General features: G+C 35.0%; 1 protein-coding gene and 1 long non-coding RNA gene across 2 annotated transcripts; both read right to left on the minus strand.

The window, feature by feature from the left end:
• Positions 1-3,402: 3,402 nt before the first annotated feature.
• Positions 3,403-11,427, minus strand: LOC138330881 (sodium- and chloride-dependent glycine transporter 2-like). Its single transcript, XM_069278373.1, has 9 exons — positions 11,300-11,427; positions 10,224-10,327; positions 9,627-9,751; positions 9,000-9,115; positions 8,653-8,784; positions 8,356-8,455; positions 6,390-6,490; positions 5,377-5,544; positions 3,403-4,795 (listed from the first exon to the last, which is right to left on the minus strand). The coding sequence occupies exons 1-6, from the start codon at positions 11,345-11,347 to the stop codon at positions 8,408-8,410; spliced, it is 573 nt and encodes a 190-aa protein (XP_069134474.1). The 5' UTR covers positions 11,348-11,427; the 3' UTR covers positions 3,403-4,795; positions 5,377-5,544; positions 6,390-6,490; positions 8,356-8,407.
• Positions 11,428-11,662: 235 nt separating this feature from the next.
• On the minus strand, positions 11,663-15,015 carry LOC138330882 (uncharacterized). Its single transcript, XR_011209615.1, has 3 exons — positions 14,815-15,015; positions 14,473-14,522; positions 11,663-11,797 (listed from the first exon to the last, which is right to left on the minus strand). It is a non-coding gene; the product is annotated as an uncharacterized lncRNA (long non-coding RNA).
• Between the last annotated feature and the right edge of the window lie 253 nt (positions 15,016-15,268).

Genomic DNA, 15,268 nt, shown 5'->3' on the forward strand with positions numbered 1-15,268 from the left:
CCCCCTTCCGATTGTACAACAATGACGAGCGAAGGGTAAAACTTCATTTTTTACTTATCGCAAATTTAAGTATTATTTAACCCATAATAGTGAATCGTGAATTTACGGTATAATAAAAAATAGTAAATAGTTAAGATATTTCCCTTGGACAATTCCTCGGGAAATAAAACACCTTCGGGTAAATAACCTTTGAGACCACACTCCCACCGGGTCCATAAATGCATAGTATGTACTACCTGTGGTCTTATTTACAAAGTGGATTCCACAATAATCTGGATTCAAATGTTGTCAAACGAAAACATAAATGCTCATTTAAACATGAATGGAATGTTTCATTACAATTGATCCAGTAGTTTTGGAAGCGTAGTTCGGAGAGAATGTAGAGTGAAGTGACTTCTTATATATATATATACACATATATGGTCCCCATTATTACTACCGTTGGTGGAGCACTGTAGGGAGAATTGTAGGAACATTTCTTTATTGTCTATAGTGACCTGGTGACCATGGCAAACATTTTTTGACACATGTTAAAATTGACCTTGCAGTTTAGAAGGATTTGTTCAAACAAATTTGTTCTTTGGACAGACACATAGACAAGTTGATTCCACTATGCCTCTCTAACTTTGTTAACTACTCTCCACTAGACTTCGCTCCGAAGATAAAACGACATATCAGGACTATTGATCTTGTCAATTTGATTAGATACTACTTATAACGTTCAAGGGATCTTCTTTTCCAGAATATTTTTGCCATTAGTTGTTAACTGGATGTTGAAACGCGAAATAGACTTTTAAAGCAGACGCTGTGGATTTTGCCGGTACATCCATCATGACGTCAGTCTATCGATGGAACTTCAAATTTCATATGTGAGTTATTATCTAGACGTTACAGTTGAATTGAAACGTGATCAAACTATTTCTTTCGTGTGCCTTTTCAATGCTGAATGCTTCCTTAACAATAACAAAACTTCCTTTCCACCTTGTTTCCATTGTAAACCGAAGGGAATCCCGTGTCTTAATGAGCCAAGCATTTTGTCGATTGAATAAATTAATCAGAGCTTACTTTGTCAGGATTTCGATGAAGATGCTGACCTTAGCTCTCTTACAATTTATGAGCGCAGCCTTGCGGAAAGAAATGCTACTAATCATGCGATTCACGCTACACAAGACAGTATCCTAAGTCGCATTCACGGGCATCACAAAATATTTACAATTGTATCAGTTCGTAATGGCAACAGTCGTAAAAGATAAACACGCAAAATAGATTGATACAATAGATTTACATTTTGTCTTAAAGCATAACTTCATAGTTGTTAATATGACACTGTCGCTTCGAAATTTCCCGCTTGGCAATGAAGAACGACTTTGCGATATACATGGTATATAGCCGCAGTAGGCTTTGGGTGGAAATAGATGATATTAGTAGGTAAACTGTATTATCGGGCTTGCCTCGTGCGTAAATTATATGCTTTCTGAAGTCAACTTTCTTCTAGCAAACTGAAATTTTATCTGAAATGTCAGCAAAGCTAATGTGTAACTTATACACCACTTACTATGTTATCTTTAATTCAATCGAGGTAATGTTATAAAATTTCATTCATGTAAGACATGTAATCTCAATATCGGAAATAAAGAATCTATCTGACTATCTGTTTGCCTGTCTTTCTGCCTATAAGGCTAATATTTCAATATAAAAGTGACTTCTAACAGTGAATCAGTGCATACAATTTAGCAATACAGACAGAAACACATATAAAAGTAGTCAATCGTCTGACGAGTTAGGGTAGAAAACTCTTTCACCTCTTTTTGATATATATGTCATCTAAAATGCATTCATAACAACTACTGTATATGCATGTACTACTATTTTGTAGGAGTTAATAAAAACCAAACATCGGATCAATAATAGTATTCTATAATTAATAACATACACTTACACTTTTTCATTTAATATATTCAATATGCCCATTCACATATATATCAAATAAGTTAAATTATAGGATGGTTAATTTGTAACAAGGGCCGCCAAGTATTGGTCCAAATGATCCCACAGTGACTGCGTCCAGTAGAAAACAACCATAAAATTACATGGCTGTGTTTGCATTAGTTACACATTCATGTAGCCTCAATGTCTTTCAACGAAATGTTCTGGGCGCAGCCATTATGGAATCATTTCCACTAATAAATCCGTTCTTACAAAACCTTTCCCATGATTCTAATTAATATGTAATATAAATGTGAAATTATATATTAAATATAACTTTTTTTTCCATATCACTACGAAATTAAAACAAACAATAATATTAATGACATGTATATAGTGATCATTTATCGTATCAGTTACGCTGTATAAAATGAAAGATAGGTTTGATAATTTTATCTGTAATAATGGAGTCGACTAACCTATATCCAAGTTATCCTATCTTATCTGAACCTGAATGTGTGTGTGTGTGTTTGTTTATTTATTCACTGGCTTGTCTATGTGAATGTTATACAGGCACAAATGGTTGTACGAGTGTTGACAGATAAAAGATATGGCCTATATTTTAATGCTGCATTACCTGGATAACCGTGTTCTTTATATTTGCATTTATACTCACTCAATAATATAAATTAGTATTGCATATAATTTGTGTTATATATTCAGCACTTTTGAATTTGTATTCAAAATTTTGTTTTTCATATTTTCCATTTGTGTCTTTTGTGCTGTAACTATATTGTAAAAGTTATTTAACATTGTATCCCGAAACGATTTTTCATAATCCGATAAAACTAAAATAAAATATTTCTTCTTTCTTGGATTCGAACTTGCATGTCTTGCTTGCGAAAAGCAAGTTTATTGTTAATATGCAATCCTACACAAATTAAGACATACATTTGATGGTTTATGTGGATAATATACAAAAATCATTTTTAGAATTGATCAACCCCTCCAAAAATCATATCCTCAATCAAATCTACATAAAAAGATTAATACATGTATATTAGTTCCCGCATATTAACTCCAGTTACTAAAGTTTAGCTCCTTGCCCCTTGACATTTGGCATTTACACCTACTTGACCTCCAAAATTCGATTTTGATATTTACAAATAAAATAATAATAAATTCTAGAATATATAGTTATTGACGCGAAATGAACAAGATTGACACCCTGTGTAAAAAAAACCAGCAACGATAACAACCAAATTATCCCAACAACAGACACTTCACAATATATTTGAAATTGATTTGGTTGGTTATAATATTGTAGAAAAGTCATGTTTTCTTAAATCATAAACAAAAATGACAGTTTAGTAACTACAATAAAGAAGTGTAAATCTAAATATGTAACAGTTTGATCAAGCCCACCGTACCTGTTGTTGTCATCCATGTTACACAACTATTAACTTCCTGGTCAAATTAGATATGTGATTATACATTTATGATAAACAGTCGACATATGTACTGTTATAGTTGACCTTTCATAATTCTGAACATAAGAACATGTAAATGTTTTATATCAAGCGCAAACGAATTAACAAATTCATGTACTAATTAAAATCAAAAATATGCACAAGGAACATATTATATATAAACCATAATGTATGTAGAGTACATAAGCCTTTATATGCTCACATAGAAACATATAAGTCAGAAGTGCGAAAATAGTTTTGAAATATGACGGTCGCCATTTAATTATTTATCAAATTATGAATCTCTTTATTTTCGAAATAGTAATTAATATATTCCAAATTCATTCTGGTTTGTCCACTAAACAAAAGTATTCCAAATATGTAATTGATTTCAGTTTTTTCAGTTCTCTCTCTCTCTTGAGATTAATGATGTGCTTTCACTTATGATTTTAGTCAGTATGTATGAAGTTTTTAAATATGTTGAATGTTGTCTTTTAAATGAAAAATAATGTAAAGTTTATCACATAATTTGTATTATGTGAGAACGCTGATAAAACTAAAACAACATGAAAAGAAAATCTCGCAACTTTTTTTAAAACTGTTTTTTCTCGACAAACAAATTCTGCCAAAATGTGTCTCAGTTATTTATGGCCACATACACAAATCTGCATTTGATGTTATACATTGTAATATAACAATTTAAAATAAAACCATTATGAAATAAGGAAGGGAAAGGGAGGTAAATCGTACAGAAATTTTGAAACAGACGTAAAACAAACCTTTTCAACTTTAGCATTAAACTTTATTTTAATAATATACGAAATTCAAATTACAATATGGAAATGTAGTAAATGTCAAAAATATGAAAGTTATAGGTGCCATAATTTGGCGAACATTCTGACATGTAGATTTATTGAAAACCACTAAGTGAATTAAGATGTGAAAATCATTCAAATGGACAAACCTATAAATATTAAAAACTCTGCTTAATTCATTACTATGAAAATCACGGTACCGATAACTTTAATAATCATAATCACATCAACAAATTGATATATAAATTTGGTCATGCATATCTCCTTCAAAAACAAACTAAATGAAATACAGCAGAAACATAAAACAAAACAAAGAAAAACTTCAAACATAAGAAGAACATGATTGCATTTCTTTGCATCCGGCACTTCCTTCCTTAGAACACAAGACACAATTCACATTGCATCATTTGGCTTAGAATCATTTTCAGTTGCTATATGTAAAGAAGTACTGTCCCGATTTCCGTAGAAGTTGAACAAGATTAACTCTCGGAAAGACAAACTGCGGTCAGTTTTGAGCAGTGGTATGGTGACGTCACGGCAGGCGGGTCCCCATTCTGTTGTTGGAGTGGTGGAGATCCTTAGGCGCTATTTATAACATTCAAATTCAAATGCATACGTTAATGATTGAGTAACTATTTTATTCAAGCCAAATAAAAATGTGAACTCGCTAGATTTATTACCTCGAGCACTCGACAAAACATATATTGTAATCATGTTGAGCCCTGGAGATACTGTATAACATGAAACAATCGTGGGCACTTTCTTTCGTTGGTTGGAACTTTCGAGGGTAAAATATTTGTGTTTAGCAGATGGAGCAAATTTTTCTATTCATGGCTACATAGCAACAATGAAAACAACATCGAAGATTTCATGTGAAAAATAATAGGTCCAGCGCTTGGGATGTCACAGAACAAGAGAAAAACATTGGCTACCTTCCTTGGATACGCACTGTCATATCTGGGGCATGTCTCAGACACGATTTATAGAAAATGTTACTTCATTATAGTTTTTATACTCTCGAATGCATGCTTTTTACTTTGCATTGTCAACTTTAACTATAATCATATTGCGAATAATCTAAATATAAATATATAAGTAATCAAGGTATTCTCATTGTCCATAGTAATTTAATACCTTAGCCATCACCATAATTGTTATTACTGTACCTTTCTCAGAGATCCTTCCTGTGTAATGATAATCATGACCGCGTACAGGATGATGGGTACAACTGAGGTCAGAGAGAAGCACCATCCAATAGCCGTGGCGTAGGTAGGGTAAGTATAACTCCCCAGGGTTGGGGGTCGATAGGTGTACACGCTTACCACAAGTAGGAACTGAGCAAAGAATTGACAAAACAAGTACAGTCTCATCTCTAAAGACCATCCAAATGACCCTTTATATAATAGTGGTCTTTATACACAGGTAAAATGTGTTTAAATTGACCATTGGGGTACTAAAGAAAGTGGTCTTATAAAATAATTTCTATAGACAGATTTGGCGCCTCTGTGTTTTATCAGAAAGATTGGTTTTATTAGTTCAATGTCCTATTAACAGCCAGAGTCATGTAATATAAGGACGTGCCATGTTTGTTGGTGGAGGAAAGCCGGAGTACCCGGAGAAAAACCACCGCCAGTACCTGGAAACTACCCCACGTGAGAACGCGCGACCCAGAGGTAGAGGGCTTGTAGTAATATGTCGAGACATCTTAACCGGCCAATGTAACCCCGTTTTATCAGAATAGGGAAGTCTTTCGTCAGAGATCATAATTGTTATATATGTTTGCCAAAGATTCCAATTCTATTGTATGGGCAAATGTCTTCTTAAATCTTAACAAAATTGTATTATATTGATTCATTCCATATACTAGAATGTAATATCACTTGAAAACCGTGTTGTGTTGCTAGTTGGACGCTGATGTGGCATTCTAAATAAAAGTATATACGTATGAGCAGGACTGCTTCACAAATATTGTCAGATAACTGTGCATTAAACTTCGGATTCCGATTTCTCAAATAGAACTGCAGATTTAAATCAAAACGATTTTCAAAAGTTTTTTTCCTTTTGTAATTTATATGACAACATGACTTAAATAAATGTTTGCGTAAAATTTGGAGGAATATCAATTTCAAATCGTATAAAACTGTATATATGAGGATATTTAAGACTACTGGGAACTCACCAGTAGAAACATTGGCATAATGAAAGCACAGCTAAATCTGATGAGTGCTGGTAGAGGCCTTCCGAGCATCAGCTGTATATCTCTATCAATCTTGTCCCCACCTACAAAGCATTGACTGAATTGAATATCATCACAATATCATATGAATTTATATATTTAATGATTATCATAGTACGTGTATCACTTGCTATATTATGCTAAATGAATACTAGTTCGTTGGTTGTGTGAGTGAGAGAATCTCTGCAGAGTTTGTTTTACAGACAGCATTTCCTTTTAACAAACCATGTCAAGCTCAAAACACACACTGCTCAACGGACAACGTAGTATACCAAAACATGTTAGTACTCTTATCAGTCGTATGACAGAAGACACCATACTGAATTATCACCATACTGAATCATCACCATACTGAATCATCACCATGCTGAATCTTCACTGAATCATCACCATACCGAATCATCACCATACTGAATCATCACCATGCTGAATCTTCATCATACTGAATCGCCACCATACTGAAATAATGGCTAAATCATCTATGAATCATCACTATGTTGAATCGTCACCATACTGAAACATTACCATATTAAATCATCTCTGAATCATCACCATGCTGAATTATCACTGATTCATCGCCATGCCGAATCATCACCATGTTGAATCATCACATTGCTGAATCATCACGATGCTGAATCATCACCATGTTGAATCATCACATCACTGAATCATGACCATGCTGACCACGCCATACCGAATCATCACCATGCTGAATTATCACTGAATCATCACTAAATCATCACCATGCTGAATCATCACTAAATCATCACCATGCTGAATCATCACTAAATCATCACATGCTGAATCATCACTGAATCATCACCATGCTGAATCATCACTAAATCATCACCATGCTGAATCATCACTGAATCATCACCATGCTGAATCATCACCATGTTGAATCATCACTGAATCATCACTAAATCATCACCATGCTGAATCATCACTGAATCATCACCATGCTGAATCATCACTAAATCATCACCATACTGAATCATCACTGAATCATCACCATACTGAATCATCACTGAATCATCACCATGCTGAATCATCACTGAATCATCACCATGCTGAATCATCACTGAATCATCACCATGCTGAATCATTACTGAATCATCATCATGCTGAATCATCAATGAATCATCATTGAATCATCACGATGCTGAATCGTCACTGAATCATCACCATGCTGAATCGTCACTGAATCATTACGATGCTGAATCGTCACTGAATCATCATGATGCTGAATCATCACTAAATCATCACTGAATCATCACCATGCTGAATCATCACTAAATCATCACCATGCTGAATCATCACTAAATCATCACTGAATCATCACGATGCTGAATCGTCACTGAATCATCACCATGCTGAATCGTCACAGAATCATTACGATGCTGAATCGTCACTGAATCATCATGATGCTGAATCATCACTAAATCATCACCATGCTGAATCATCACTAAATCATCACCATGCTGAATCATCACTAAATCATCACCATGCTGAATCATCACTAAATCATCACCATGCTGAATCATCACTGAATCATCACGATGCTGAATCGTCACTAAATCATCACCATGCTGAATCATCACTAAATCATCACCATGCTGAATCATCACTGAATCATCACGATGCTGAATCGTCACTGAATCATCACCATGCTGAATCGTCACTGAATCATTACGATGCTGAATCGTCACTGAATCATCATGATGCTGAATTATTACTCTGCACCATGCTGAATCATCACTGATGAATTACCATACTGAATTTTCACTGTATCATCACCATACTTAGCCATCACCATGTGCAAGATTATTTTGACAAAATAGATAAGATATCACACTGCAAAATATTTCTGTATTTTTTGCTACTTTTAGACTAGTATCTTTTAACATACCATATATCCAAAAGAAAACGATAGATTCTCCTATACAGATCAGCATGATACATCAAGTACCGAGATACCAGTCTACCAGTTGGAACATGTAGACCCCAGCCTGTAAAACGAAACGCAACAATGTAAATCACGGGAAAAGTTTGCATTAAAGTTCAAAGTTGTATGTAAACCACTCCACCACCTTTCCTAACGTTATAAAAATGGCAAATGGTGATTCATCGCGTTTGAAAAATTTGGACCGCACAATTTCGATATATGTATAATGACGTAGTTAGTTCAGCTATAAAAATAGCATACCTTTGTAGCAAAAGGAATGCTCAGTAAGAGTGCAAGAACGCTAAACCCGCCTAGTAACCATGGACGTTTATTGTGTAGAAAGCTTGGAAAATTTTCCTCCAAGATTAGCATTACCGGTTCAGTTTCAATGGTCTGCAACAGAAATACAAAGTGAATGATGAAATGAAGAAACCGACGAGTTATTGGCAACGCCGCGTCATATTAGACAAATGAGAAAGCTTCCCTTCAGCAGATTTATAAGACAACAGCAAGGCTTTTCTTAAGTTCTAAAAAGATTTTTAAAAACAACGTTGATACCATGTTCTATGTCAAGCACTATAGAAGCCCAAAGTCTGGTAAAATCTTACCATAGCATCAATGCCCGGTAAAAGAAGCGTGACAAAAAACAAAACGCACCAAACTTGTGGCAAGGGGAAATAACTCAACGCCTTTGGATACGCAATGAACCCAATCGAAAATCCACCTATAATAATAAAATACAACAGTATTTATCTTACAGATTCATCAGTCTACGAAACATATAAGTATGTAAACGTTTAAAACAAATACAATATACAAGTGCGAAACTGCATGATAAAATAGTGGATTGAACTTACAAATGTTAACAATATTTAGTTCATGTCGATTCCGCTATACGTGATGCTGACATTGACACGCATTCATTCACATGCACGGAATAGCATCCAACATTCCCTTCCCAGCCCAGTCATATAATACAGACAAGCATTACCTTATGTCTTTTTATACGGGCGCTAAGCATGAACTTCAGATACACCCAAATGGTGATTTTTTTCTGTAGGACAGAATTTTTAACTATGATAAAAGGGTTTAGAAGATCCTTTTAATATTGACACAAACGAAGCGCATCGCATTTGTTATTTTTCAATCAACGATTTGGCGGTTTATTTTGGGAATACCAAGCTGTCCCAGCTGCAATCTCAAATTATTGTACAAAACACACAGTCAATACTTACCTGATGTAACAGCGTCGGTGATTGGTACGTTGGCTTCTGACGCCATGACCCCTAACACGGAGAAGACAACCAGTCCATTCAGAAGGCCGTACAGTAAGGTCGCCACTGTCGTGGATACTGCCGCCCTGTTGGGACACAGTTAAAACGTTCATTGAAATTTAGATAAAGTTATGGTCGTCGACATTGTTATCTTAATGGGCCTTGCGAATACATCACGCAATATTTACATTATTCTCCTCCTTGTTGATTTTGGTTTATGAACGCCCTATTAACGGCTAGGTTTATTGAAGGTCGGTATCGTGTACATGCATTGTGTTGCAGGATACTGTCGTATGTTTTGTTGTGACTCTTTGTAACAGTGCAAGTCCTTTAAGTATCATCTGACTGAAGCATACATAAAGAACAAACACATCCAACCCGATCACATAATACCGACAACAGGACAACCAGACGACCCATTTCCCTTAAATCTGGGTCAGAATCTACCACTTTTATAACCTAGGTGTGTTGCATAGGGAACATCACCATCAGTCTCCCTCACAGGGGCGAATGATCAACCTGTTTTGTGATGTAAGTACATAAAATAACATTGACTACCTCAGACAATTGGTCCGGAAGTGATTATGACATCCCATCATCATGAGTCCTCCCCAACCAGGTCCAAGGGTGTAAAATGTCATAAAGGCGGCTTCAATCCACACCTTTTATAACCCAAAGAGAAAAAATATTATTGTTGATAAATAGTACCTATTTAACCATTCATAAAGTTGGCGTCCGGGAGGTTCCCTAATGCATCATTGTGGCTTCAATTCTTCAAAATAGCATTAGTCTATATATGTGTATGATTAATGCATCAATTTTGAAAGATATAATGTTGCATACAATGTAAGAATGTTATGAATGTAATAAATGTATGTATATATTTATGAACCTATATCAATTGAATACGTTTAATTAATGGAATTTTGAAAAGGATGCTTTTTATATCATAAACCAGCAAATAATACTGCACGTTAGTAGGTTAGTGGTAAAGTGATACTTATATATGTATGCAAATACATACTTATAGCATCAATAGATACGTGGGATGCTTTGACGCTATACCCACGGCATATCGTGATATTGGCAGTTACTGCATTAACGGATGCACTATATCCTTCAAAATGTTGAGCAGCATACACATGTACAGGCTAAATGTTATTTTGATATATCTATTAAGATACTTTATTGCATTAGGAAGTTTACCAGACCTTTGTATCAAAATTAATTCTAAAGTATATAATAAATGAGAAAATAAAATATTCTGGCAAATTTTAAGGGGCAAATAAATATAATTTCATATTTAGTTGAATAATTAATAAGTAACGATCGATCAATTACATTAGTATAATACTGCATAAGCGTTGAAAAAACGAATATTATATTTATAACTCAATTGCTTTGCACATCTTAAAAAGTAATTATCTTCGGTGGTTGTCACTAGTAAGCGGAAGTGAAGTCACAGTTTTCTTCATCTTCGGTATCTTCAGATTATCAAAAGAGTTTATATTTAATAGGTGTACGGTAACACCACAGTCTCAAACCCAAATCATTAATGTGTAAACTGCACGCTGGAGGTAGACAATCATTAAGGACTAGAAAAATCTCAAATGGTAATTTAAAATGATTTCTACCTCGATGTTACCAAGTTTTGTAAAATCTGGCGTTATAAAGTACAGCATGCCTTCTGTGGCTCCTGGTAGGAAGAGCGCCCTGACCCAAATAAGGATTACCAGAACTACAGGCAAGATGGCGGTTACGTACAGCAGATAAAATGTCATAATAATATGTCAATATGGCGGTTACATAGACAATATTCAAAGCACCTTACACTGAAATTGCAGACTAATATGGCGATAATTTTCTATTAAGTCAATGCATCGAATGAAAGTTATGAACCGACATACACAGCTCAATATGACACTCAAGTACACCAGGTAACACGTGCAGTAGATTATGTTACAATAATAAACAGGTATTTTTTCCATCTGTGATTTACCTTTCCTAATGACTTAACACTTTTCACACAGGCCAGGAAGACGATCACACGGACAACAATGTAGTAGAGAATATACATTCCATTAACCTCCCCGATATCTTCTATCCCACTCGATCGACGTAGCACTTTCTTCCTATAATTGAAATACTGCAGTTAATGATTCATTCAAAAGAAGCCTTTCACTAAATCTTTATCGAGGTTTTATGACCATGCCTTCACAGCATACGCATCTAAGATTAGCCACTAAGGTTTGATTGGCGTATTTTACGTCCTGATCACAGTCATTTAAGGACTGTCAGGTTTGATGTGATGTTGTAGGAAAACTGAAGTATCAGGAGAAAAATTACGGACCAGCGACCTGTACCCAGTATCACAGGGACCTGGCACGATTTTTTGAAACTAACAGTATACATATACAAATTATAGTATCAAGGGTTTGAACTAGGCGGTCGAGAAAAACGGACCTATTTTTTAAAACCGTGATCATACCTTAAAGAGAAATAATTTATCTTTCCATTGAGTGCTTGATGAACGAAATTGGCCAAGTATTGACGAAGTTATGGCTTGATATATCGGGATATTTACGAAAAATATGCTAGATAGACATTTCCCTGTCCGGTCGAAATGTCGTCTCGGCTCTAATGGGTACCTCAAAAACCAAGCCAAAATCACAAAATCTACGCTTGTGGTGGTAAACAGTACCCATAACTGTGTTCATCCAAAATCTCCTTTGGAGGTGTCATGACCCGTACTTTGTAGAAACTCTATTAAAACATCGTGTAGCTCACTTACTTTAACCGTCACCGCCATGTTCATTTTTCTCTCGGAACGCTTCTCGACTTTACATATCGTGACTACATTATGCAAATTATGTAATGTTGTGCTTTTGGGTAAACTCGAGAAGCCAGTATCTGCACCAATATGGGTTAGAAATGTTCTCCGGAAAACGTTCAGATTACCACGCATATATGTAATGAAAATATCGGTTTCTCGTTTTTCTCAGTAATAAATCCAATCATCCTTCAAGACAAGCATTTGGTTGAGGCGGGCAAATCTCAACAGTCATAATACTTTGTCTGGAACCCTCCTGTAGCTGAGAGGTTTATATGTGCACAATGAATGTATGTCTTTGTATATTAAGAAATAATGTGAAGGAAGTTTAAAGTATATATAGTTGTGTGTTGAATGGGTTTCCTTTTGTGTGATGATGCTTAATGTTATATATTTACAGTCAGTGGTGAATTGATAGTATAAACCCCGTTGATTTCAACCAAAGGCTACTCAACTTTATTTCTCGATAGATTGAGTATGTCACGCGCAATTTGGAGCCAAGCGGATGAATTTATTATGGTCCAAATCAGAAACTTTTGGTGTTTTCAGGACCGAACGTACGTTCGATGAACATGTACATGTATCAAAATAGGTTTTAGAACACATATACATATACGTGTGTAAATACAAATGTAGAAAAGCTACATTGTTTATGTTACTACCGTACCTCTTTGAGCAATGCTTCCGTGCGTATGATAAATAAACAATGTTGTACAATGTACAATTTTGCACATTCCGATGACGTCACAATGTTTACATGTTGTGTGTCGGTGAGGCTGTGTTGTTCGCTACAATATGTAGATCTACATCCTATTTGTATTTTTAACATCTTTGGTTGTACGCAATTGGATAAGATATGTCAGGACAACATCAGTCTTTGAGTTGCATAAGTTTAACCAAAACGACCTAGCACGATAATGCATTTTTGTTTGCCTCGGGGGACAGACAAGTCCGGCGAGAGTAGGCCTTACAACACAATGTACGTTTGGGTGTTTCGAAATATCAATGAAACAGAATCCTACAATTATAGCTTTACAATACTTGTAATAGATATCTCTAATATTTATTGAAGTGATTGAAACAACAATATCAATATAAGCTACCATTTTGAGAGCGGTAAACTTTTACCTAGTGGGCCTACCTGTGTTTGTACATGTTTCCTCGAAACGACGTCCGATACATTTGAAAATCTCCAAAATCCGGAAATAATGACATGGAACTATGTAAACATCCGTGTATTCAAGTAATTTCAAACGTGAACTGATAATTTAGTAGAACTCAAGTGATCACAAAATTGAAGAAACTCTATGTTTGTCACACCTCCTTGACACAGGCAGTTTGAATCGGACGACGCGTCACAACTACGTTAAATATCCTGCCACGTTATGAATTGTGTAAGCGTGTGTAATCATACGAAGTAAAAGATTAAAACCAAAGTGCTTTGCACTATGGTGTTTTTAACAACAGATATATAAAACGATTTATAGTTTCATACCGGAAAAACTCCAGATAAATGCTTCATCAGACGGAACTCATTTTATTTGTATGTTCATTGATAAATTGGCGGGAATTTCCGCCACTTCGAGTGGCTGTTCCAAATACCTGTCGGACCTAAACGATATAATTCAATTTTAGTCTTATAAATGCCATAAACACTATCAAGGGTAAATTTTGAGCTATGAAAATAATAGTTAAGACTGTAAATATAAGGATTAAAGGTCTCTTTCTGGTGGTTCTATCGAAGGATAAAGTTGAGTAGGGTATCGATATTTGTTTCATGGACATCGATAGCGGTCCATTCCAAATATCGATACCCTACTCAACTTTATCCTTCGATAGAACCACCAGAAAGAGACATTAATCCTTAAATAATACACTATGACGTTTTGAATAAAATTTCATTTTGAACGAAAAAAAAGGAGAAAGGAAACCTTTTCGCGGTGTAAACCAAATAAAAAACCATATCATTTGACTTACATCCAGAATTCTTCTATAGCCGATACTGGTGAAGAAGTAATTAGTGTGACCTTAAAAAAAGAGGTGAAATACAACGTAAGTCTAGGGAAAAACGACAACTACTTATCTATTACCGTTCACAAGATGCTGTCGTGTACTTTAACGTAATATATAGTCAAAGGTAATTTAAAAAACATTAATACAAGCTGTTGCCTTATTATCATATAACTCAGGTTTTTTTTCAATTGAACTTTTTAATTAAAAATAAGAACATAACGACCTGTTAAGTAGTTTCAAATTTGAGACCATAATATCTCATAACGAATGCATGATTGTGATCTATGATGTACTTATTTCAAATACGTTTTTAGAAAGTGGATTTCCCGTGGACGAGCTATGCGATGAAATATTCCGGTTGTTGGGACTTTGGTGAAATCCTGTGTTGCAATTCTCCGTGTTCCAGGTGTTGTTGCAGCTGGTCCAAGGAAGCTCGGCTTGGAAGGAATTCACTAGGTACTCGATGATCCAGGATCGCATCGCAGTGTCATACACCAAACTCACACCGTTGATGATGAGTACAGCTAAACCAAAACCTAGGTAACAAATGGACTCGAATAAGAATTGAAGTTCATTGATAATGTTTTTCACGATCAGTGAATGCTTATTTACCTATTCAGGACTCTTGACATATTAATAACTTTAATGGGTCAGACTTTCCACTGTCTAACCCTTTAAAAAGACAAATGTTCAAAGGTCACCAAATTTAAAAGGTCGAAAACGAGTTAAGATAATGGCCATATATCGCAACTTTAAAGAT

The sequence above is a fragment of the Argopecten irradians genome, chromosome 9 (genome assembly GCF_041381155.1).
Source record: "Argopecten irradians isolate NY chromosome 9, Ai_NY, whole genome shotgun sequence".
Lineage (NCBI taxonomy): Eukaryota > Metazoa > Mollusca > Bivalvia > Pectinida > Pectinidae > Argopecten > Argopecten irradians.